This window comes from Arvicanthis niloticus, chromosome 8, assembly GCF_011762505.2.
Source record: "Arvicanthis niloticus isolate mArvNil1 chromosome 8, mArvNil1.pat.X, whole genome shotgun sequence".
NCBI classification, from domain to species: Eukaryota; Metazoa; Chordata; class Mammalia; order Rodentia; family Muridae; genus Arvicanthis; species Arvicanthis niloticus.
The window spans coordinates 77,168,889-77,195,992 of NC_047665.1; the positions used below are offsets into that span (position 1 = coordinate 77,168,889).

At 38.9% G+C, this 27,104-nt stretch overlaps 1 protein-coding gene across 14 annotated transcripts in view; it reads left to right on the plus strand.

Moving 5' to 3' along the window:
• The first annotated feature begins 343 nt into the window (after positions 1 to 343).
• The window catches only part of Wac (WW domain containing adaptor with coiled-coil), a 58,981-nt gene continuing 32,220 nt past the window's right edge, over positions 344 to 27,104 (plus strand). For 3 of the 14 annotated variants that reach the window (XM_076939676.1, XM_034509784.2, XM_034509788.2), the window contains exons 1-3: positions 429 to 569; positions 1,502 to 1,538; positions 3,097 to 3,292. In XM_076939676.1, the coding sequence (XP_076795791.1) occupies positions 3,154 to 3,292 (139 nt within the window). In that variant the 5' untranslated portion in view covers positions 429 to 569; positions 1,502 to 1,538; positions 3,097 to 3,153. Of the gene's footprint in view, positions 570 to 685; positions 1,123 to 1,289; positions 1,405 to 1,501; positions 1,539 to 3,077; positions 3,293 to 27,104 lie in introns of those variants that run through there. The other 11 variants (XM_076939673.1, XM_076939682.1, XM_076939674.1 and 8 more) reach the window with 9 other exon arrangements.

Consider the following 27,104-nt stretch of genomic DNA (forward strand, 5'->3'; position numbering starts at 1 on the left):
CCAGGAGTCGAGCTAGGAAGGCTCCGTGGCGCGGTGGTGCGGCCGGCCACTTACGTCGTCTGCAGGGCCGAGGCTAGTGGCACGGCGCACGCTCCGCGCTGGTGGGTGACAGCACCGGGCCGCCGTTCTGGGTTCTCCTGGCCGGCTGAGGGTGACTTCCGCCGCGGCCCGCCGAGGCTCCGCGACAACGGTCCGGGCCGCCCAATTAGGGGCTTTCCGACCCCCGCACAGAGCCGGAGGGGCGGGGGCCGCGGCCGCCTCGCGGAGAGCACCCCGCCCCCGCCGCCGTTGCGCCTCTGGGCGCACGCGCAGCTACCGCCGCTCCGCATTTAGTCCGAGATGGCGTCCCTCGCGCCCCACGGTTCTCCTCCCGAAGGCGGCTCCCACCCCGCGCAGCCCGGAGGCCCCGGGGCCCGCCTCACGCAGGCTCCCGAGCACGACTACCCCTAAAGTGGAACGGGAGTGGCCGGATTCGAGTGTGAGGCAAAGCAGCGACCGGAAGGGCTTGACGGGTCGCGGGGCTAAGGAGCCCAGGCCTCGGAGGAAGAGGAGGGCGGGAGCAAGCCGAGGTTTGCCGAAGGCGGCGTTCTCGAGCCGCGCGGGGTGGGGAGGAGGGGGTGTGGCGGAAACTGCCGAGCTTTCCCGAAGGCGGCCGCGTCCGAGTAGCCCGGATGTAGTTGGTGGAGCGGCGGCGGCTGTAGCAGCGGCAGGAGGCGGCGAGAAGGACCCGGCGGCGGCGGCGGGGGGAGGAGGGCAGGCGGCGGCGGAGCAGGAGGAGGGAAGGTGCTGGAGGCGTTCGCTCTCCGCGGGGACCGGAACACGGCCTCTCGCCCCCCTCCCCCCGGCTCGCGCTGCCGCCCTGTAGTTGGCACCTCTGCCCCGGCCGACCCTAAGCGGTAGTGACGGAGGGAGATGGCCCGGGACCGCCGGCGCCAGTAACGGGGAGGTGCCGCGAGCCGCCGAGGGTGCGCCGAGTCCTGGTGCCGGGGCTGCCCGCCGCCCGCCCGCCGCCCGCGCGCGCGCCCGCCCGCCTCGCGGCCGCTCTCCCCCCTCCCCGACACACACACACAGCCGGGCATTGATGGTAATGTATGCGAGGAAACAGCAGAGACTCAGTGATGGGTAAATCGTCTTTTCGTTTCGGGCCGGGCTGCGGCGGAGGGCGGGCGGGCGGGCGGGCGGGCGGGCTGGCTGGCGTCCTTATCGGGAGCTGGCCGCGCCGCCATTTTTGTTGTTAACCCTGATCGGGATCGGTCGGAGGAGGCGGCGGGCCGGGCCGGGCCGGGCAGACAGGCGGGCGCCCTGGGGATCTGGAGGGCTTGGCGAGCGGGCTGCGGTTGCGGCCCAAGTGCGAACCCGGGCCTCTGAGCCCCGGGAGCGTCCACGGCGCGCAGTTCCGCGCCGGTACGTTTGTCGCCGGCCCGTGGGGAGGGGCGGCCGGGGGACCCGCTTTCTTCCTTTCCCGCGATGTCTTACACGACGGTCCTTTACTGTTTTTCAGCTGTCACGACCGGAGGGGGGACTCTCAGCCTTTCCAGGTACCAGCCGATCCTGGGGTGGAGGGATTGAAGGGGCTGGAGGGGGAAGGGAGGGACTGCTACTCGAGCGCAGGCTTCAGAAGTCGCTACAGGCCCTTTGGTGCAACAAATCTGAAAGTAGCACCACTGGTCCGCTTAAAATTCGGTATTGGGTTTTATTAGCATTCCCCAAGCACATGTAAGAACTTATCTTGAGAGGCGACTAGAGGAAGTTCAGCATTTTGTTTTGTTTCGCCTTTTGTTTTTTTTTGATTGCTTGTTTGTTTTTAAGGAAAAAAAAAATACCCGAAGCGGGAAGACCTGTCTTGGTTTCGTTGTGAAGGAGTCACTTGAATCGTAGTGATAGGTGACTTCAGAGGCCCATTTACTTACTATCCTATTGGGGCGCTGAGAGATGAATGTGAAAGTTTTAAAAGTAGATGAACGGCTAAGAGAGAAGTAACTTGAGTTACTCTCAGTAATGATACTCTTGCCATTTTGTTTATTTTTAGTTCAGATTATTCTATTTCGAGGGAAAGGTTTTGTTTTTGCTAAAGTTAATTTAAACCTTCCTTTATTTAGTACTTCATGCTAATAGAAACGATTCTGGGTGTCTATTCCACTAAAAGTTTTGCAGGTGAAGTTTTAAAGGTTTGCTGAAGTGTCCTCAGGATACTGTCTGAAGACAACAGAAGTAAACACTTTATCCCCCTAATCACTTTTAAAAGAGAAAAGAATAGGAACAGGGCTGTGTCCCCTTCAAGGTTCTGTGGTCTAGGCTTGCTTCCAGTTTTACTCCTGTCTAGTCTTTTGAATGCTGGATCACACGTGGGAGCCACTGGCCTGGCAAGAGTGCAAGCAGGTTTCCAACCTGCTACTTGTTAACTTGTTACTTACTGTACAGGAGCTTCTGGGACGTGGGATATTTGCATCTGTCAAACATTAACCTCCCCCTTCCTCCCTCCCTCTGGGACTGATACAATGTGTTCATCTTCAGACACTGTATTGTAAAACTGTTTTTTGAAGGGCATTTAGAGTTATGCCTTCTTAGAAACACTGTTCATATATCAGTTTGTTTTGGCACATATTGTTACATTTTGAAAAGTATTTTATTCCTGAAAGAGTTTATAAATTAGGGATAGAGCTTTATTTGAATCAAAAAAGAGGAAAATATTTTTTTTAAAATACAGTTATTAAAATATGCTTATTTATAGATGTGCTTGGATGCATTAGTTGTAGAGATTAAATGGATAGTAATTTAAGCTGTCAAAAAGTGATTTTTAGTTTTGAAGTTTTTTTTTTTCCTGGAGGATCAGTATGCCAAAATACTGTTTAAAAAAAGTTTACATAATCGAATAGTTTTGTTCTTTCTTTTTTTGTGTGTTTTGTGGTTGCATTTGTTATTAGGGGTTGCAGGGTAACTGAGAGCGTTTACATCTTTGAATAAGGGAAGTACTGAAAATGGAAGTTTTGAGTTTTGATGTAAGGGAACTTGACTTACTAAAATTGGTAATTTAAATTGGGAATTGAATTTAAATTTTCAATTTTTCTCCCTCTTTGGGGGGGTGATGTTTTACAGGCACTTAAGTATTCGTCAAAGAGTCACCCCAGTAGTGGTGATCACAGACATGAAAAGATGCGAGACGCCGCAGATCCTTCACCACCAAACAAAATGTTGCGGAGATCTAATAGTCCTGAGAACAAATACAGTGACAGCACAGGTCACAATAAGGCCAAAAATGTGCACACTCAGAGAGTTAGAGAGAGGGAAGGTGGTAAGTAGCTCTGGCCTAAACTATCCTGTACTTTGAGAGTTAAAATAGTGCATTCAAGAAAGTCCCCATATGCTAGTGTTAGCACTTTGAATCCGTTTTGTTTTGTTTTATTTCTGAATTTAGCAGGCACTATGGGAGGTGTTAGTGTTAGCTCAGGCACACAGTGGTTTTTTTTTTTTTTTTTTTTTTTAAATTGGATATTTTATTTATTTACATTTCAATGTCCCCTTTCCCAGTTTCTCCTCCGGAATCCCCTATCCCATCCTTCCTCTCCCATCCCACCTACCCTCTCCCACCTCACCACCCTGGCATTCCTCTACACTGGGGCATTGAGCCTTCACAGGACCAAGGACCTCTCTTCCCATTGATGATCCACAAGGCCATCTGCTACATATGCAGCTGGAAGTCATGGGTCCCCTCATGTATACTCTTTGTTTGGTGGTTTAGTGCCTGAGAGCTCTGGGGGGATTGGGGCCTGGTTGGTTGATATTGTTCTTCCTATGGGTTGCAGATACCTTCAGCTCCTTCAGTCCTTTCTCTAACTCCTCCATTGGGGACCCCAGAGCACACATTGTTTGATAGTGCATTTACAGATACAGTCTTCTAAATGTTTACTAATGAATGGAGAGTTTCTTAACAGTTTCCCAAGAAAGAAACTTGAGTTAAGAATTTCGGTTTTAGTTTGAAATCATTGCTCCTTCAAATTATTTCCTAAGGTGTTCAGGCATTAATTGTAATTGTGAATTATACACTTAAAGAGGAGGTTTTTTTTTTTTTTTTTTTTTTTAAATCAAGATAGCTAACCATTAAAGGCTTTTTGAAATTCACGAAATTAGTTTTTGTTGTAACCATTTAAAATTTTATAACACCCCCCACCCCACCCCTCGCCTGTCCTGTTGATGTTTAGATGAAACACTCAGTCTTTTTTTTTTTTCAATTTTTATTTTGCCTTTTGTTTTGAGGCTGGCCTCAGATGAGCTCTACAACTGAGGAAGATGTAAGCTAGCCTTATTGTTTGTACAGTGCTGATATCTGCTTGCTACCTGCTCACAAACAGTGGTGGGGACTGGGAATAAGTACATTCTCGGGCTGACTTCGCTTACAGTTTATGAATGTAACATTTACTTATAAAGCCTACATTGCAGGATAAAATAATTTCTCTAAGGTAATTAAAAGCTGCATATTTTTCTTTGACAGTAAGACCTCATGTTGCTTAAGTAGATAACATTTACTCACAGTATTGCTTGAACACTGGAGGAGAATCACAGTAGACTGCCAGGGGCTTATTATTTTTGTTTATGACTAGTTCTAAATGTCTTTAATTTTTGAAAATATTTTGCATCTTCTGTTTCACTTTTTGTTTCTGTATTTTGCCGCTTAGGATAGAATTAGCTTTCCTCACTGTGATCATATATATTGAGAAACACTGGCCTCTGCATAATTAGTTACTGGATTGAGGAATTATTAATAATCAGAAGATTGCTTTGGGATGGAGTAATTGGAAGGGAGGAAGATGGTTGTATTGAATATAGATATCACTTTGTGGTGCTTATGCAGATAAACTTACATGCTTATAAGTGTAGCAGGTAGCACATTAAATGTTAGAAAACTCTGGGTACTAATATGATTGTCAGTTTTACGGGTGAATTTTCTGTAGTTTTTCATGCATCCTGGGGTGTTGAGGATAATATTTTAAAATCCAGTCTGGCTTGTTCATCTGGGGCCCCCATGTTCCCGACTAGACAAGGCCTGAGGCCAAGAGCGGCATGCTCTCTCTCTGCTGTCACCGAAGCTCAGGCCAGCCCTGCAGCACTGCCCCTGGCACCCATGGCCCCTGGCAGAGCCATCTCCCATGCTGTCTCCACAAAGCTTGGCTGAGCCCAGATGATACCTGCCATCCTGTGGTACCCAGTAGAATGAAGACTTAATGGCTATCCAATTGGTACATATATTTGGTAATGCTCAATTAACAAGATGCCCACACAATTAACGTTGTTACCCAATACCTTACCCAATACCTAACCTAGATATTATAGCTACCTCAGACTGCTAGAGACCCGTGCACATCCTCAGCCATCTTTTGCTCCTCCCTCGTTCCTCTTCCTTTCTCTCTCTTCCCACATTAGCTCCTCCCCAATCACCGTGCTTATTCCAAATCAAGTAGGAAATAACAACAGGAAACTATCCTGCTACACCGGGGTAGTACTATTTATTGATCAGTCACTCTTCTGTGTTTATTTTACTTGTTAACTAGTGGAAGACAAAACTAATTATACTTTTAGTGTGCTTTATATCGAGCCATTTTGGTAATTGACACAATAAGAAATGGTACTTGATCAGATAGACTCACAAGTTTTTATAACTTGACCCATTTAGGCCATCCATCCCGAAATTAAGGAAGAAATTATTTTTACGCACTCAATAAAGTTTCTGTAAATGATTTCATCTCCTTATAGTGAGGCAGTGAATTCCTTTAGAGTTGAAATAATCTTCATCAAATTCTGTTGTTTATTCTTTCAACAATTGTTGGATATATATTATGTGCCAAGAGTTGTGTGATATTCTTGGAAGTCAAGCTATGATGAGATCCTTTGCCCTGGAGCCTTCCTTAGCGTTTTTGACTTGACACTCAGGCCTAGTCTAGTGGTTTAGTTGCTTGCCTTCTGTGTTTTTTTTTTTTTCTTTATTCACTTTTTCATTCCCCTTCATAAATGAACTCAAATACTCATTGGCTTTTAAAAACTTTTTATTTGTGTCTTTGTTGATTAGTTCCATTTGCAAGCAGTTTGTTAGTAATTTTTCTCCCTAGTTACTTGCTAAATTCCTTACTTTGTAATTCACTTCCACTTTTTATCTGACTTCTCCTGGAGCATAACTGATACCGTAACTATTCTTTCATAGTCCTTTACAGCAGGAATGGAACATACCATAAAATAATCTTTTTTTTTTTTTTTTTTTTTAATTAAAATTTTTGTTTTTTTTTGAGTGTGACTCACTGGCTTGGAATTTGATACAGACCAGCCTGGCCCCAAATCCACAGAGGTTCATCTCCTTTTCATAAACTCAATCTTTAGTTCAGAGTACATCTTTGGAAGTTCATTATACATGTGTATATAGTGTATACTTTTTTTTCTTTCTTTGAGCTAGGGCTTTATGTGATTACCTTACTGCCTCAGCCTCCTCCTGAGTGCTGGGAGTTGAGTGATCCACAGTTTCTGGATCTGTTTTTGTTTTCATTGTGTTCAAAAACAAGAAAAAAAATCTTTGAGAGAATCCTTAAGAGTTTTAAGTAATTAAAAAAAAAAAACAAACCCTTAATGGTACAAATAACTTAGGGTATATTATCTTTGTAGTGATTCTATGAAACGTCACAGAACTTCAGTCTTAGAATATTCCTGTCTTCCATGAGTGAAAGTATATTTGGAGTCCTTGGTTAGATGAAATATGTACGTATGGATGTACATATGTATTTATGAATGTATGTATGTATATACCTACACGTGTGTGAACTTAGTAAAATTGCACAATTACATATTTTGTTCAAGTTGGAAATTGTTTTTAGTAGAAAGGAAAACTGCTTTAACGAGTAAGTTAAGTACTGCTTCTAAGGATTTGAAGTGCCTAGCTATATGTTCTGTTTATCCATCCCATCAGTTCTGGAAATGCTCTCATCTTATAATCTATTCAGTGTGTATGTTGAGCATGCTTCATCAGGAAATCTGAAATCCTTCTGGATGATGGTACATGCTCAGCTGGTAAACTCTAAAAAAGACTCCCCACACTTCAGAAGGTACTAGACATTTTGGGTAACATTCTAATATGTTGAAGAATTACTCACTACTGATCACTGGAAATTTTAAGTTTTCTAGTTGTAGTTTAATAATGTCTGTATCTTTTTATGAAATCCTATTCCATTTGATCCTATGTTCATCATGGTACGTTTTAGACAGCGTTTTCCATCATTAATAAAAAGCTCTGAGTTGTACTTGGGCCTCATTTTGACATTGGAAAGTACCACAAATAGTTTTTGCTATTTTTACAATTCTACAAAAAAGGAAATAAAACAGAAAACTATTGATAGGCATGTCTTGAAATTGTCTCTTTCTGCTGGTTCTAAACTCAGAAGTGAGACCAAATTAAAAATTTATTTGATAGTGTTTAATATGGAATAATAGGTTAGTTTAAAACTTGGCCTTTTATCATCTTTGTACCTTTGTTAAGCTTTTCTTAGTGGTTAGTTTTTACCTAATTTGTAATATCAAAGGTAGGACTGGACATTATAGTCCACTATACTTGTATAGCTCTAGGCTAAGTTGTTACATGCTAGTGTTTTCTATTTACCAAAAATTTCTGTAGGAAGAAACTATAGTTTGCCACCTGTGAATTAAGCTTGTTTTTCTTTTGCAGAGTGAGTTTGTCTAATGAAAACAACTTTTTCTTTCAAAAGCCATCTTATGTAGTATAGATAGAAATGTAGTCATTGAATCTTTTTAGGTGAGTTAAAAAAACACGAAATATTTTGTGATCAACAGAGTAAGGTTAAAAGGTAAGCAGTCTGATTTTTGTTTTTTTTCTTTTGGTGACATAGGGTTTCAATGTAGTACCCTTATCTAGTCTTGATGATCATGCATCAGCATCCCTACTTTTTTTTTTTTTAATTTGCATTCATATTCTTGTGTGGGGAGCATGTAAGAAGGTCAGAAATTCTTTCTCTCCTATTATGTGGAGCCTGGGGTTTGGACTCAAGCCAGGATTGGCAGCAAGCACCGCTATCCTGAGCCTTCTCATCAGCTCCTAATGTTTTTATTTTTTGATCATTTTGAAAAGGTGGCCCATGCTGGCCTTGAATTCCTGATTCTCCTGCCTACACTTTTGTAGTGCTGGAACATACCTGCAATCTACAGTCTCAATGTCTTACTGTTTCAACTCTGGTACTTTCCCCTTAATTTGAGAAAACACCCAACTGTGCTCTGTCAAAGCATGTGTGATTCTAAATCTTTTTTTTTTTTTTTTTTTTGGTTTTTTGAGACAGGGTTTCTCTGTGTAGCCCTGGCTGTCCTGGAACTAACTCTGTAGACCAGGCTGACCTCGAACTCAGAAATCCATCTGCCTCTGCCTCCCAAGTGCTGGGATTAAAGGCGTGCGCCACCACCACCCGGTGTGATTGTAAATCTTGATTAAAAAAATTATAACAAGTTATTTCTCTTACATTTTTTTTGTCATGTCATTGTTTTTCTCTTCTGCTTTACTTTTAAAAGCAATCACTATCTAGTGAGGGTTTTTTTGCATTTCTATTTCATAATATAAACATTTGGATGGTCCATTTTGACTGTTTAAGATAATCTCTTACTCAAACTAATCAATCTACTTAGCTGGTGTTAACACACCAGTGACTTTGGCTTTATAAGTTATAGGAAAGTTATGATTGTGTTGGCTGAAAATATACCTCTTCCTCTGTGTGTATGCAGTGTGGCTTTGGGGTAACATTTCAGTTAACTGATGCTAAAGAGAAGATGACATTGAGCTGGTACCTGTGAGACACTGTAACAAGTGATAGGACACTTACTCTCTATCATTCCAGAGCCTGGTATTTTAAGTTTATATGTTCATCTCTTTTAAGGACTTCTGTGATACCTTAATCTGAAATCAGTTCATAGTGTATCCTGGTGTGCTGATGAAATGAATTAAAACCTTAGGCCCTGCTGTTGAAAGCAGTAAGCTAGAGTTTTCCCTGTACATAAAACTTTATTTCTGCCCTCAGATTATACTTCAAGTGGAGTTCTCCTACTACTTAGAAGATGATTTTGTGCTCACTGCCACTTTCTGAGCCCCTGAGTGGTGTTTTTTCCTTTTTGTTAAATAGTTCTTTCCCATATAGGAAGTAGAGTCAATCTAGTTAAAGTGCTGTTACGCTCATGCTGCTCTGAGATTTAAGATTTTTTCAGCAACTTGAAATTCTTAGGCCTGCTCTTACTATTCTGAGAAGGCTTTTCAGTTTTTACTTGCTTGATTGCTTGTTTTTAAGATAGTGTCTTGTATGCCCAGGCTAGCCTCTGACTCATGGTAATTTGCCTGCCAGCTTCTGTGATGGGGTTATATGCCATGCACTCCTGAATACTTGAAAGTTAGTGTCAATATCAAAGAGCTAGAAAAAAAGGAGAGCGGTGGATAGTTGAATAAAGAGAGCTATAAGACAGACTGGAGAGACTGATAACGTTTGTTCACATCCATTGTGCCATTTGCAAATTTGGGTGGGGGTGTTGATAAATAAAAACCAGTGAGTGTGGAGAAATGGTAACCAAATGCTTGTCAGGATTGCAAGAAGAGCATGCTGCAGTTTATTTGATAACATCTGAATTACTCTAAGTCATAGGAGTTAGGAGCTGGAACCTAGAAAATTGAATTTTAAATAAAACTAGTTTAATGTATTTATAATATGAAGTTCTGGGGTTTCCAACTCTTGACAACGTGAGGAACCTGCATGTTAGAGTGATTATTTGCTAGGACATGTATTCTGCATACAGCTTAAGGACTTCTCTGTGTCACCTTCCTATATAAATGGATGGTATTGTAATTTGTATGCTTCTTAAATAACCAACTTAATGTCTAGTGGCAAAGGTATCTAGCTAATGTCTGCCAGTAGAGAGATTTCTAATTGGTATTAGCAACTGCATAGATCAGTGGATATACCAAATTTGGGTAATTGTAGCCACTGTTAAATTAGATAAAATTATTTTAAGCACTAGAACAGTTCAGTAGTAAATTTGAGTTCTTGCTGGTTTGAAAAACAAGCATATAGGTTAGCATATTTAGGTGCCAGCAATTCATATAATTTATTTATTGTATATTTGTGAGACATAAAATGAGACATCAGATCAAAGCACTTTATAGCACAAGCCAAACAACAAGGTTGATCCTGGGAACCCGTGGTAGAAAGAGCTCAATCTTGAAAGTTGTTCATTGACTGGTACACTTAAAGTGTAGTATGAACCTGAACTAAGTTATCTCACACACTGACCCACACATAAGCTTTCAAGGTAGTAGCACTTAAAGAATACTTCGGATATGTATGGTTGATAAATTAATAGGCCTAAATTTTAAAAAATTTGTGAGTTTTTAATTTGAATTTGTATGATGTAACATTTTCTGAAAAATTCTAACCTATTTTAACCTCATAGAACTTATCGGGTAATGATTAAAAACAATATTTGCAAAGTATGATCTTAGAATATTATGCCTAGTATGAGAAAAGGATGCATAAAATATTTTTTGCATTCAGCATTTGTGATTTATAACAATACATTTGAATCTTTATCAATACCAAAGAAAGCTGTGCCTGTTGGAGACAGTTGAGTTGTACAGACGCTTGAGCATTGTCCAGTAATAAAGAATGCTAATATTTTGGCATAATGAAAAAAGACATCATTTTTGTTTCATTTTGGTAATTGGAAATTTTCTTTATGTATCCCTGACTGTCCTCAAAGTTGCATTGTACTGGCTGGCCTTGAACTCAGATCTTTCTGCTTCTGCCTCCCAAGTGCTGGCAGTAAAAGCTTATTCCACCAGACCTGGCCATGTATTTAGTTTAGGTTTGTTTGTTTTGTGTTTGTTTTGTTTTTCTTTTCTTTTCTTTTCTTTTCTTTTCTTTTCTTTTCTTTTCTTTTCTTTCTTTTTTTGACAAAGTCTCAATATCTATCCTTGGCTGGCTTGAAACTTGCTGTGTAGAGCAGGCTGGTTTCAAACTCAAAGATCCCCTTGTCTCTGCCTCCAAGTGCTGAGATTAAAGGTGTATGCCACCACACCTGGCAGAGAACTTTCTTATATGATCGGTATATGTTGTGCTTTGAAAGCTGGTTGTGTTTTGAAAATTAACATATGTAGAATTAACATATGGGCTAAAAAAAAATTGGGGCTGAAGTTATTTTGAGACCTGATCTTAAAGTAGGCTAGAGTAACTTGTCTTGATTCCCTTTTCCCCCATATAATAGCTTTTATTGGAATATGTTAAATATGAAAGTGTTGCTGCTTTGTCTATATTGTATAGGCTTTGATTCAGAGTCCAAGGTTATCTTTTTTATTTGTATCTATGTGATTTCAGTTTGCTTTTTGACTTTTTTCGCCCATGTCTACATTGATTAGTTTGTCTTTTATTTATTTATTTATTTATTTATTTATTTATTTATTTTTGCCCTTGTCTACATGAATTCTAAATTGTCATTATTTAGTTTTCTTTTTATTAAGCTTTACTGGTACTTGCAATTAATGATTCTTTGCATATCATAGATTCTTTGCTATCCTAGATGCTTTTTATGTTTCATTATACTAGATACTTTTTGTGTTGGGAGTGAAACCCAGGCAGGGACTCATACTAGGCAGTCGCTGTACCACTGAATTACACCCTTCCTTAGAAATAATTTGATGTTTGAAAATATTTTTTCATTGCAAGGTTTTTTGTAAATAGATCAAGCTCTTTGCTAAGTATCTTTTGTATTAATTTGTATTTGATTCATGGGTTTCCTTACAGTGGGAAAATTGTACAGTTAGATTTCATTTCTCAGTTTTTAAACATTACTTATTTATTTTATACTTATGAGTACACTGTAGCAGATACACCAGAAGAGGGTGTCAGTTCCCATTACAGATGGTTGTGAGCCACCATGTGGTTGCTGGGAATTGAACCCAGGACCTCTGGAAGAGCGGTCAGTGCTCTCAACCTCTGAGCCATCTCTCCAGCCCCATTTCTCAGTTTTTAAGGCATATTTTGTCGTATGTATTCTGTCTTTGAGAATACATAGAACACAGAAGTCAAGCTTTTTTCCTGGATAGTAATGAGACTGCATATGAGGAAGGTCTTGTCATCAAGCTTTAAAAAATGAGTTGCTTAAGTTACATTAATCTTGTTTTAAAATTTTAATTAATGAGTTGATATTTTGAGCTTATTTGCTAGGTGTAGTTTTACTTAGCAATTCCTCTATGTAGACTAGGCTGCTCTTACCAATTGGGGTAATCCTTCTGTCTTTCAAGTGCTATGAGTACAGGTGTGTGCCAGTAAAATACTTATCAAGTTATTTTCTCCTACAGTGCAGATAAATCAATGATTGTGCATTGATACAAATGGGCGAAATCTGCTATTTAATGCAAATGGCCATTGACCCCAGTGTCTCCTTCTCAGATGGAAGTTAGGATTCTTGAGTTTAAATGAGTTTAAATTAAATTTTTAGTCCTTTGTAAGATTCTAGACATTATGTGTGCTTATGCTAAATGAAGCTCTTACTAGTTTCGTCCAACAGTAACAACACATCAGGAAGGACCACGCATACAAATTAAGGAATAGAGTTTTCCTACAGTCCTAGACTGTGTTTAGGACACTGAGAACAAGATATGCTCTTTGTGTGGGGAAACTAAGTGCCTTGTTGACCTACTAGCCAGCTTGGCTTTTAGGGTCAGGTTGCTGTTTGCTGTGAGTGCATGTAGGGGCCCTGGATTAACAATGATGTAAGCAAGAGACTGGATATTGCTAGAGTCTAGGACTGTCCTGAGCAGTCTGTCAGGCCATGATGTCAGTGCTTGCTCTGCTTTTTGCCTTTTCCAAATGTTCCTTTTCTGTCATCCTTCTCTAATTCACCTTATTAAAACTGCATATATAAGCCTGGTATGTGTTTTTATATTGTCCCTTTATCTTTATATCTTAAACTGTCATGCTGCAACTCCTGTCCGACTTGGCTAAGAAAATAATGTCTAGTTGGTTTTTTTTCCCTATGTTTATATCTGTTTGCCATGTCTGATTGTACAGAAGAGGAGGCCAGAAGAGAATGTCTGATTTTCTGCAGCTAGATTTAAAGATGGTTGTGCACATTGATAAGCCATTTAGCTTTATTATCTATGGCTGTGGGTTTCCATTGAGGGTTGAGAAGTTCACTTATATATGGGTATAAAGACAGTTAAATATACTTTGTGTATTCAGCTAAGCAATAAGAGGTTCTTGGGGTTGGGTCATGCCCTAGCCAGCTACTGTTTTAAAAGTAGTTGGTAACTCCCATAATATTTGTGTCACTATTACACTAGTGGGCATGTCTCTCCAGGTTAGTCATTATTGTAGCATACAAGGGTCCTAAAGCATACAGTGAAAGCCAGCCAGTTGGTACCACCTTGGTTTCTCCATGTCCTATGGCTCAAGTATGTGGTATCTTCAGTAGAGGTCTTAGCAGTGATGCTTAGAGGGCAAGAAGGGGTGTTGTTTATGGATCCCACTGATTAACAACTCAAAAAAAGGTAACTGGAAGCTATCACTGGGCTTTTTATTTGATAAGCTTTGGTTTGGAGGTGGGAAGAGACAATGTCTACAATTAAACTTCACATATAAAACTAGCATACAGTAGTTAGAACAACATGCAGTAATTTTTTTTTTTTTTCTTTTCTAGTTCTGGGTTACCTCTCTCAGAATGATAATTTCCAATTCATACATTTACTTGGAAATTCCATGATGTTTCCTTCTTTTTTAGATAATTCATTGTATAACGTGAACATGTCAGTGTATTTATAAGATATTTATATATGTATTAAGCTTATGTAAATTATTTTAGGAAGCTTCTGTGGTTTTCCATATGGTATTTTAAAATACATTTAGTGTCTTTCCCCTTTTATTTTGTTCCTCTTTATATCACATCCCCATCAACCTTACCATGAAGCCTTATTAGTTTCCTGCTTTTGGGTACTTCAACTTAACTAAACATACAAGGCTAGGTAGCATCTGTATGTGAGAGTAACTGCGGCTTTTTGTTTTTCTCATACTGAGTTACCTTCCTCAGAATGAGACTTTTTCAGTATCAAAAATTTACTTGGAAATTAGGTGAATAATACTCATAGTGTATATAAACCATATTTTCATTGTTCATTAGTAGATGGATATCTAGGTGGCTTCCATTTCCTGGCTATTGTGAATAGAGCAGCAGTGAACACAAATGAGCAAATAGCTGTGTAGTAGTATATAGAGTCCTTTGGAACACAGCTGGTATAATAACTATGCACAAGAACGGTTTTAAGCTGCATCTAAATGTGTCTCTAGATTCTTACGTCAAATGTATAGCTGCTGAAGTCTTTGGCCCCTCCCATTCTGTAAGCTGCCTTTTCACTCAAGTGACTGTATCCTTTGTTTATGGGGTCCCATTTGTCAGTTGTTGGTTTTAATACCTGGACTACCAATGTCCTGTTCAGATAGTCCTTTCTTGTGATGCACATTCCACATTTTCTTTAAGATTCAGGGATCAGGAATAAATGTTACATATTTTAAAGTTGAGTTTTGTGTAGCAGTCCTGTATCTTTAACGTGTTATGTACTTTAGCTTTTCATTTGGTATCATTTATGTTGGTGTCAGTGGAAGAGGACATGTATATGGAGTTCTTGGGTTTTAGAAGACTAATTAGTTGATCTGTGGGTCTGTAATGTACATGCTTGAGTATCAGTTAGGAACGAACAATGAAGAAGAAAATGTTGAAGGACTGAGGATCTAACTCAGTGCAACAATGCTTGTGTGATACTCTGTCCACAGTATTGAGGGCAGGAAAGTTGAACTCATATAGCCAGAAATCTTTGAGTCCTGACTGGATTCTGACATTGTGAAAAGAGTCCCTTTTGAGCTTGGCAATGTGTGTGGAGGTAAAGAATTAAGTGGAAAAAACATTAGGCAGGTTTTAATTAAAATTTGGAGGTTAACTGTTTGCTAGATTTTTAGCATTTTGATTGAACACGTAACCTCTTGGTTACTATTTAACAAAATACAGAATCAGATTGTAATGGATAATTACAAAACTCCCTTGTAAATAAATAAAAAAGTAAATCAGGAGAAACGAAACTTCTTTTGCTTGATTTTCTGCTTTACATGGTTTTGCTATATATCCCAACAGCACATGCTAACTAAAACTTGTAGCCAGAAGTATATAGTGTTTCTAGTGGTTATATCTTGGTTTTACTTGTGGGTGTGGAGATGTTTATGTAGTATTTTTAGTAGGTAATGAAATGAACAGCAGACACCAAAACAGATACCTTTGGTATTTTCAAGTTTAAATTGATGAAGACTTAAAGTTTCAAGAATACTGTAGACAGAATTCAGTTTAGGTTTTCCTATAGGTGCCAAGTAAACTTAAAAAGACTGAAAATATTCTGCTTTGGGATATACTTCTTTAATCCCAACAGTTAAGAGGCAAGGATAGGTGAGTAACATTACTTTAGTTCTATCAGTGTAACTTTTAGTTTGGCTTGTCTGTTAAGTTTAGTAATCATTTTCAAAAAGAGAGGTTTCTCAAGTCCCCAAGCTACCTCCCAAAACTAGAACCAACTGTTTCTCCTGGGCATACATCCAGAGGATTCTATTCTACCACAGAGATTGTTAAATTTGCCATTTGAAAAAAATTGAAATGTAATTGAATCATTATCTCTGTACTGTTTCAACCTCCAAACTCACAATAATGATATGGAGACTTTTTATTATTTGTGAAAGCTTAGGCTTTATATATACTAACGTATATAACCTAATAATGATTCTGTCTATACTAGACCCTGTTTGCCATGTGGTCCATTACCTCTCATTCTGTCCCCGAAAGTCCAAATTTCTCTGATCCTGATTCCTTCCCAGAGTTCCAGCTCTGCCTGGAAGTTGTTGTCAGCTCTTTATTAAAACCAGTCACAAAGTGCTGGAGAAGAATGTTTACAAAAGACTCAGGCAGGTATTGATCCAGTAAAAGTAACAATACCAAGGTCAACCCTGTACACAACTCTGACAGTTCAGAAATCAACATTTGAATAATACAGGGAACCTTTACATGGTGCACAAAATGATTATCTTAACAAATAATTTCTCCCTCTTACTCCTCTAACCATTCATTCATTGCCCACCCTTCACCCCCAACTCATTCATGTTCTTTAATTATTACAGTTATATTTATATGTCTGTCTATATACACACATACACATATATACATGCATACATAAATATATAGATAAAACCTGCTAAATCCATTTGGTGTTGCTTGTTTGTATGTTTTCAGGGCTTAGAATTGGATTTAGGGGCTCATCCCTGGGGAAGACTTAAATCTCCCTCAGTCAGCACAGAGCACTAACTCTAGGGGTGGGACCCATGAGATTTAGCATGTCTGGTGTCATCTTTCAGGTCTTGTTAGGCTATCATGTTGAGCCGCGGATACAGCTTCCCTGTCATTTCTAGGAAACCGTCTCACGGCAGACTTCCTGGTCCTCTGTTCCTAAAATCTTTTCTGCCCCATCTATAGATGTTCCTTGAGCCTTAGTTTGTGGCTCATCTTGTAAGTTCATACCATTTGGAGTTGAGTACCCCATCATCAGTTGTTTTCTTTTTATCAGTTGTGGCTTTTGGTAATGATTTTTACTCCTCAAAGAGAAGCTTTGATGAAGGATGAGAGCTGCGTTTCTGTTGCCACAGATTCTTGCACATTCATGTTCTGTTTAGAATCGTATGGAAATGGAATCATCTTCAGTGTAAATCAACTGATGAATGATGATAAATAAATGCTTCATGAGCATAATGGAATTTTATTCAGTCACAAAGTGAAGTTTCATAGAAAATGGATTAAGTGTAGAAATAATAAATGAAGTAACCCTGACTCTGGAAGTAAAATGCTACACGTTCTCTTTTATATAGTCATATATGTGTGTGTGTGTGTGTGTGTGTGTGTGTATGTATGTATGTATGTGTATATATATATACACACACACACACACATACATACATACATACATCCTAGGTTTTTGTATTTTTTTCATTGCCCTGGAATTCTAGTAGATTTTATTGGGTGGCCAGCACCTCATTTGTTCCTCCTAGTTGCATGATCAAAATCTCAGACCACCATGCCCACCTTCTTTTTAAATTGATTCTGAAGTAGAACTAAGGTCTTTTGCTTGTACAGCAAGTACTTTACTAGCCAAGCTATCTCCTTAGTTCCTAGATCCTAGCCTTTTATATATGTATTTGTATCAGTGACTGTGGCTATAGTTGGGTCATGAGCCTATAAGGGAGAAAGGAAATATAGCCTATAAGGAAGAAAGGGAATATAGGTCTCTTGAATGAGATTGAGAGGATCATAAAAGAATGCTGGTTACATGAAAACAGAGAAAGTCTTATTGGGGAAGGAAAGTCACAAACGGGTGAAAATGTGGGGCCAGGATTTTGAAAAACAACTTGTATTTTTAAAAACACTACAAAGAAACCTAATACTTGGCATGCCAATCAAAAAATACTTAATATCAGAATGAGTAGCTTTTACCCTCAAAAATTCTGGCTATTAATCACATACTAATTTTTGTTTCTCATAGGTTTAAGTTTAAACTCAAAATACTAGGGTGCTGGTGGTGGTTCAGAGGGTGGAGGCACTTGCCACCAAGCTTGAGATCCTAAGTTTTGTCTCTAGGATGTTTATTGTGAATGGAAGGATCTGACTGACAAGTTCTCCTCTGGCATCCTTAGGCACACACACATGTTATTGTAATATAAAAAAGTATAAGAAGGCATTATGCAGCTTTTATAAATTATTTTAATGGTTTTATACATGAGCATGCTATACTTGGATTGTTTCCATGGCTACCCCCTCCAGCTCCTTCAGTCTTCATGTAGGTTTTAGATTTTTATTTTGTGTGTATGAGGGTTTTGCCTGCATATGTTTATGTGCACCAGTTGTGTGCCATATTGGTGCTGGAGATCAAATCCATGTCCTTTGTAAGAACAAAAACAGCAACTGTCTTAATCTCTGTCACCTGTTTGGACCTAATCTTTCTATGTTTATTAAAATTAAAAAATTACTTGAGGATGTTGTATATGAATATACTGGGTTTGCATTATTTGTATCTCACTCTATTTAGTTCCTTCCATATTCTTCCAGCCACCCCTTTTCAGAGTTGTGATTTATTTCATTTGTGTTTGCTTTATATATACTTAACACACACATAACCTGAGTTCAGTTAAGTTGTCCTGATTGGCATGTGTGTTGGGCTGATCACTGAAGAGTGAGATAAGTTTCTTATCTTGTTATTCCTTGTTGTAAATATTAAAACCTAAATTTCATTATTGATTTTTAGAAATGGATATTTCAAATAGCTAGGATTAGTATAAGTTGCAGGCTTCTCTGTAACTCTTGAGTTGAGGGTACTGAGGTTTAACTTAGTTATCTTATCGTGTTATTGATGTTTGCTTAGCCAGATGTAACCGTCTGTATAGCTGAGGCTGGCCTTCAGTTCCTGATTCACAAGCTTCCACAGTTTAGACCTTGATTTTTGATGTCTTTATCTATCTTTGTCCATACCATTCACCACTGTTCTTACCTGTTTGATGTGTGCCATGTACTTTTCCCTTTGTTTTTGGCATGGTCAGTAATGTTATACAGTTGTTTTTTAAAGTTTGGTTTATGATTGCTTGAGTTATATAGAAATGGCCACTAGTTTAAGGCCAAGTGTGTGCAAAGTTGTGGGTGGTAGGAATTTGATGCATGCAGATTTATCATGCTTCCAAAATCACAGTGTTTCTTTCTCAGAGAAGTTTGCAAATTGCTTAGCATTCTTACGACACTAGGAATTATTGGAGTTCAGGAACTAAGTTAAATCTCATGGTGATTATTGGTGGGACATCTGAGATAGACATTAAATTAAAGCCTAAAAAATATTTAAATGTGTTTAAAACTATAGTTTAGATACTTGATGGTAAGAAAACATTGGCCCTTATTGTCCAGAGAAGTACAATAATCTTGGTCTTCCTGGGGATTTTGGTTCTGTGTTTCTCTCAGATTAGCGCCTTCCCTATTTTAAGTTCTTTATAGAAAATATATTTAGAATACTGTACACAGATCACTACAGAATATTGTTATGTATGTAGTGTAGTATAACATTGCTATGCAGTACAGTAAGCAGTTGCTATGCTGTACTGCTGAGGAAGTGGTAGCAAGAGAAAGTCTGTGTGCATGTTCAGTATGACTCCCAACTTTTAAAATGCTTATTTTGTGTGTATGATTGGAGTATGCTATGGTGTGTACATGTGACATTTACATTTAGGACAGCATTTAGGGAATTCTCCTTCCACTGGATTTTTTTTAGGTGCCTAGATAATGTGGTAAGCAGCTTTACCAGCTGACCATCTTACTGGTCCTGTTACCCCTCAATACTTCTGTGCTATGATTGGGTGAAGATAAGGAACCCCCAGATACTGAGGTCTGACTTGTATCCTCCTCTTTTTCCTTGTTATAAGCAATTCTAATTAGATCTAGACGGACCCATTTGACCCATTTGCAGTTCATTTGCCTTTTCATTCTTAGTGACATCCTGACTCCTGAATCATTTACCTTGGGGTAACATTTTGATTCAAATGATAGAAAGGTGCCTATGGTATTGTAAGATTGCTACAAACTCCACTCTCTAGGAAACACCCCTTGTTTATAGTCTTGAATAAACTGCTAAAACAATAGTTTTTAATTTAATTTTTTTAACTTGGGTGGGAAACTTCCTAGATTTGTAGTGTTTTTTTTTAAATATTAGATTTTTAGTAATAGCTGTCAGTTGTTAAATTTTAAATATTTAATTGGCCAACATGGAGTGTTTTAAAATTATCTAGTGTGATGATTTGATAAATGGTAGTTTATATAATATAGTTGAAAAATTAAGCCGGGCGGTGATGGTGCACACCTTTAATCACAGCACTTGGGAGGCAGAGCAGGCGGATATCTGAGTTCGAGGCCAGCCTGGTCTACAGAGTGAGTTCAGCCTAGTCTACAGAGTGAGTGAGTTCCAGGACAGCCAGGGCTACACAGAGAAACCCTGTCTCGGAAAAACCAAAAAAAAAAAAAGAAAAAAAGAAAAATTAATATGCTCATTACTGTGCTCTTGCATTAGACTCACAGAATTTATTACTGTTTTCAAAATGAAAGTTTGTGGTTTTTGACCAACCCCTTCTACAACCCGGCCCCACCCTGTTTTTTGTGTTCTATCAGTTTAGCTAAAGTTTCCACATGGAAATAGTATGTCATACATTATTTTTCTGTCTTTATATAGCAAAGTGGCCTTTAGGTTCATCTGTGTTCGTTCAAATGATAGTCTCTACCTTTGGCAAGTAGATGAATAATAATATTCTTTTGTATGTATGCACCACATTTAGTGACTACTTAGGACCATATATTCTGGCATTTGCAAGCAATGCATGAATAGTAGCTGAGGTATAGATAACCTGACTTGGTTTTCTCTGGTTGTTTGTACATATGTAAATAGAGATTCCTTACATATTGTAGATATTTGAGAGACTTTTATATATGAGTATTGTTTATTTCCACCCCATTCTCACCCCTTTCAACACTTCTCATATCCTGGACTCCCTTTCTAATTCATGACCTCTTTGTTGTTACATACATATGTGTATTTAACATACATACATATACACATGTGTATATATGCTCTGTAGCAGTTTTTGTTATATTGCTTTGTGTTTCTGGCCGGTCCCACACACACATCTACCTATGAGCTGTTTTGGATCTGTGAATAGAAAATGCACATGCACGTACACGCCAGTTATTCTTAAAATGCCTTGGCATTGAGTTCAGTGGGTACTCCTAAATCTTCCCCTGCTACCCCAGGCTCAGTCAGGGAAATGGTCAGAAGCCACTTACCAGAAAACTCAAATGGCTTGATGGCTTTTCTCTTGTCACTACTATGTCCCCTTCTCTCTCCAGTCCTCCCGATTCTGTCTGCCTGGTTATAATTTTGAACACAGGAAATAGATGGGATGGGTTGCTGAATTTTCTTAAACATTGTGTAGCCATAGTCTTACATTGGTAGAAATCTTTGTTAATTGATGTAAAAAAAAATTTTTTTTTTTTTCGTTTTTCCGTGTAGCCCTGGCTGTCCTGGAACTCACTCTGTAGACCAGGCTGGCCTCGAACTCAGAAATCCACCTGCCTCTGTCTTAATTGATGTAAAATTAAAGTTATAATCTCTTACATTGTTACAGAATTTATATATTGATATAAAATTAAGGATTTCATTAACATGAATCTGTATGTTGATACAAAATTTAAAATTAACATTGTTACTCTTTAACATTGTGCCTGTGCAACTCATTTAAGAACAAGATGATTAAATAACACAAGTTAAGGGTCAGATGTTAAACTCATGGTTAGATTAGATTCTAATTTAATTATAATAAGGTGCTTTCAATTTACTCAAATAGAAATGATTAAGAATAGCTAAGATTTAACAGTTCAAATATACATAAATACATAAAATATATAATCTTTAAAAACATCTGAAATCCACAACAATTAATCGTTTCATCATTATTAAGTTTTGACTAGAGACATGTCTCCTCCTGACAGCACTCCCTTCATAGATCAGAAAAGATAATGCACATCTTTACCTCCACTTTTTGTGGCAAGGTAGCCATGAAGCAAAAATTGCCTACTTCATCCACAAACAAAATAGTGCCCCAAATGAACACACTATGTGGAATAGTTGATTGATAGCTCTGTCTAGACAGGGTAAACAGTCCTTTAATTCTGCTTTACAAAGGTCTGTCATGAACCACGGCCAAAAGGCTCCAACGTTTTGAGGAATAGGAGACGCTCCAAGTAGTCAGCTGTCTGTCTCTACAATTGTTTACATTTGAGAAGCTATGTTTGGTGCTTCCTGTATACTCAGGTAATGTTTAATTCATTCTCAGATTTCTGACAGGGTTGAGGACTACTTACAGTCCCATAAACAAACTTAAATTGTTTACCATTAGAGACATTATATAGAGTAGAAAACATAGTTTTCAGATGGTGTTACAGGCTAAAATCTAAACATAATTGAGGGATAGAATAGTTAGGAATCATGGTAGACTACTTTAATTGACAAGTATGATAGACTGGATTTTAATTATATATCAGACTTTGTAGTTTACATGACTGTTATGGTTCTGCTCAGTTTATGTCTGAGAGGAGTTCTTTTAGTTGGATAGAAAGGGTAAGATGCAGAGGGGTGGTTCTGATGCTTTGATTTAATCGGGAATCTGTTTATTGATGAAAGTGGTTGCCAGTAGCCAATGGCTGAGCACAGGGTAGGACACCGAGAGTTGCAGGGCAATCAGAGACAGGGAAAATAGAAGGGGACACAGTAGCAAAGGAGATAAGGCCAATCAGCCACGTGAGTTTTTGGGTAAGTGGCCTCTGTCTACTTCTACTGGGTCTCTGGTAGCAGGGGAAGATTTAGGAGTTCCCAGTAATTGAGTTAGCCAAGAATTTTAAAAACAACTGTCCTGTGCACAGGCACGTGTGTGTGTGTGTGTGTGTGTGTGTGTGTGTGTGTGTGTGTGTGTGTGTGTGGTGTGTGTGTGTGTGTGGTGTGTGTATGTATGTGTATGTATGTGTATACGTATGTGTATGCATGTGTGCGAGTACACACCTGTAACAAATAGCTCCTGGGTGGGTGCACACGTGGGATTGGCCTGAAGCACCAAGCAGAGTAAGGAAACTATACACAGTGCTCTGTCCATTTAGGGTTTGTATGTGATGTCTTTAGGGCTTCTCATTTGTGATTGGATAGCCTATATATAGCCTATTAGGGCCTTGTTCCGGAAGAAGAATGACTCTCAGAGGCTATTAGTTGCTTGGAGCTCATCAAATAGGAGTGGGTCCTAAGATTTCTCTCTTTATTATTGGCATGTTATCTGGCATCGAGTGGGTCTTGTTTAGGAGCCTTATTGAGGCTTTATGAATGCAGTTTTTTTGTCATGTATAGAAGACATTGTTGTAGTGGCACCTTGGAACTCTGGCTATTAAAATCATTTCTGCTACCTCTTCTGCAGTGTCCTATGGTTGAGGAGGGTGAGCTCTATACTTACCTCTGCACATACAAGTACATATTTAGAGTGCAGTTAGAGAGCATACTGGTTTGGAAACTGCCAGTATATTAAGATTTCTTGAAGTCTGTAAAAAAAAAAAATCAGGTAGTGAACTGGATTTATATTACCAGGATAAATTATTTCTTTTTGAGAGTGCCTTAAGTCCAGTTAGACAGTTGGTGCTTAATCCAAGATATACTTGCTACTATTCCACCCCATGGGGGATTTCTTAAGTTTTCTGGTCATTGTTGTGCTTCATAGGCATCATGGCTGGTAGGACTATTTACTTTCTTCCTTGGCAGCTTGGACAGCACCTGTGGATATTGTGAGAGCTAGTTCTCAAGACAGGAGACTTCCAGGTTATTTTCAGCTTGATTCCTCTAAGTGCTGTGTTATAAGTGTGGCATCTTCAGCAGAGAGTCAACCAAGGGCGAGGGCAGAAGCCTATACACTATTTTGCTAGTTCTTCAAACCCCCTGATCAACTTGAAGGGAGGTTCCCCATGCCTGACACTGTGTTTTTATTATCTGGCTTCGTTTTTTGCATTTTGAGTCAAGTGGGGTAGTTTCTTTCAAAGTGCATGTATACTAAAATAAATGTGTTTAAAAATGTTTCCTTATATCTTTTCAAAGTCCTTAATGTTATTTATCGCACACTCATTTCTCTCCCTTTGGATTTCCCTGCTTTCCATATTTGCAGTTAAGATATTTTACTACACCCACCCCCTAATACCTACCCCCCCACCAGCCTAGTTTTTCCAGTTTCTCTCCTTCATAGAGCCTGTGTTCTACCATGCCTTCACTAGAGCTTCTTGTACCCCACTCTGTCTACAGGACTGTTGCACTTTCCTGGTTTCTGCAGGTAATCCATGTTTTGTACTCACATCAAGACTGCAGGCTGGAATCTATGAATAAGAGAACATTCTTCTGATCTGGTGTACTTGACTCTATATAATACATTCATCATATTTTATATGTTTGAATTTTATGAGGTACTTGACACAAAACCACTTGTTCCCATTTTGCGGGACAGCGTCTGCTGTTGCTGTCTCCGCCGCTGCCTCTGCACAGAGGGTGTTTTGTGCTGTGATCCCAGTGAATTTGTATGTTGTTTGTGTGCTCATGTCATACTCAAAATTATCACCAAGAGACGTTTCAATCAGTATTACTAACTTTTCACTTAAGTATTTAACTTTTTTGCATATGTTTTAAAATTTATTAGTTTCCTTCCTTCTTGCAGTTGTTTAGGATCTCCTGTTATTCATTGTTCCTTATAATGTATTTCTCAATGGCATTTGCTTTGTGTGTGTGGTTTTTTTTTTGTTTGTTTGTTTGTTTTTGTTTTTGTTTTTGTTTTTTTTTTTGTATATGTCTTAGTGGCAGACCCATACTAACTGGGTTACTATATTTTTGTTTTAAAGTTTTATAATTAAAAGTGTGATTACTGCTGTTTTCTTCGTTAAAAATGTTTATTTAGTATGTTTTATGAGTGCATTCAAATTTTAGAAGATTTTATTTTTTGAGAAAGGATAGTTAATGGCATATAAGGATGACTCAGATTGAGGTGATCTTTGTCTAATAAGCAGTTATTTCTTGCATGAAAATGGCCTTACATAGTCAATTATGATAAATAGCTAATAGGTTTATAGCTGATACTCACTTGTGACTACTGTGAATATGGCTTTTTGTGTCAGCGCCTCATCTGTGTCACTCCGTGTCCCCAGTCTATGAGGCTACATCCCAGAACTCAATGATGGAACAATCATCATCACTTCTGCCCAAGTCCTAGGAGTTAGAATGGCAGAGGCCTTCAGTGTCTCCGCAGCCTCCTTTACCCACTGCTTCTCTCCCCCTACTCCCACAGCCAGCTCACTGGCTGCAGTTCACTGGCCACGTTTTCCTTGTTCTTAAGAGCCAAGCAAGTAGGACAGCTCATGGTAGAGTTTACTCAGTGTCATCCTGGGGCTTTAGGCTTCAATTCAAAAGCAATGTGCTCTGTTTCATTTTCTGGATTCCCTTTTGTTAACCACCCTGCTCTGACTGTTACATTGAACATTTGTTATGGTTTCTGACAGGAACTTATATAATTGGCTGATAAACTGTTGGCCAAACTTAATGTGTTTCCATTGCCAACAGAAGTACCTACTTAGACAATGTAGCAGTAGTAGTATAAAATTAGTAATATACAGTGCCACCATTAGGTGAATGAAAGATTTTTTTTGTTTTGTTTTGTTTTTTGAGAAGTTTTTTTTAAAAGCATTCCTAATTAAAAAAACTTTTTTTTAAAAAGCATTCCTAATTAAAAAAAAAAAAAACTTGAATAGCTTCAAAATAGTTCAGATCTCAGAAAAATGTTCTTTTGGCCTATTTTTCACTTTTGCTCCTTGCCCTTACCCTTCCCTGCTTGGAAGGGAGAAGTGAGGGTCCCCTAAGAGACTTCAGTGCACCAGATGGAGGGCCTGGCTTGTGGTGAGGGTTTGATGGAAGTTGAGTAATCTGAACATGACTCTTGGAGGAATTTGAACATTAGTTTCTGTGCTGCAGTCAAAAGTATTGGAAGAATCAAAGAAATAGAGGTGTTTTGTATTTTTGTATTTTTGTTTGTCTTATATCAGATTGGTAGCCAGTGTCCTGAAGGCAGAGCATTGGAGTGGATTTACTAACACAAAGATTTAGAGTTTAAGGGAATCAACTTAAGACTCTAGAAGATGAATGAATACTAGGGGTTAGCAGAATTTTTTTTTTTTTTTTTTTTTTTTTTGTAAAGGTCAGATAGTAAATTTGGGCATTGCAGATACTGCACTGTAAAATATTATAAGTCAAATGACTTTAGTGTATCTATCTGGGTTGTAATGTGGCTGATTAGGATTTACAGATTGACTAGAGAGTCCATGTACTAATACCCTGGAAAAAGATAAATATTTGAAGTATAATTTCTACTGAATTTATATTAATTTCATACCATTATAAAATCATTAAGTGTAACCATTGCTAGTTGGGGAACTTGAACTTATACTAATAAAACAACCATAGGCAGGATGGGTGTGACCTGATTTAAATAAGGGTTTGCCAATACATATTGTACATAAAGAAGTGAGGGTTAGGGATTTGCCCTGGAAGTTAAGTCAAAGTTTGGAAACAAAACTTATCACAGGAGAGTGAGCTGCTATTGATAGAACAAGGAGAATGTCTGGGAAAGTTATCTCCTGGAGTCTCAGTGAGGAAAGCATTTAAGAACTGTGGGTGGGTCAGCCCATGTTAGTGGGTGGAAATTGTGAGAATTGGTATCTTGGAGACCTGCAGGACATGGGCCACAATAAGAGAAGAGTGAGTGGATATGGGCTTTTGACACCCCCCCCCCCATCTGTCTGTCTGTCTGTCTGTCTGTCTGTGGTGTTAGATGAAAAATAAGTACTTGAGACTCTGCAAGTCTCTTAAGGTATAAAGAAAAAATGTATTTTAATGTCTTGCAATTCTTAGCTGATAATTTTGACCCATCAACATACTTGCCCTGCCTGTTTAATGATACTATGTGTAAGTGAAAAGTCTAGATTTATGAAAAAGGAAAGTTGCAGAGATTAAATTGTTTTTTCCCCCATGTACTTATTTTGTGTGTGGCTGTTTGCATGCTATATAGTGAATAGAACACAACTTGGATTGATTTTTTTTTTTTTTTTTCCTAGGGGATCACAGTCATCACTGTTTACCTGCTGCCTATCTCAATGGTCTCAGGGTTTTTGTCAAAGTCTGATGTTGTCTAAACCTGTTTTAACAGCATCTAGGCAACCAAGGCTGAGGCCTGAGAAGTGTCTTACCTTAGTCATGCTAAGGATGTGCCAAAATCCTGTCACCAAAAGCAGCTCAGGGTTTCTTCCCCGAAAGGGTTTATTTGGCTTACAGTCTGTCATGCAGGCAAGTCAGTCAGGAACTCAAG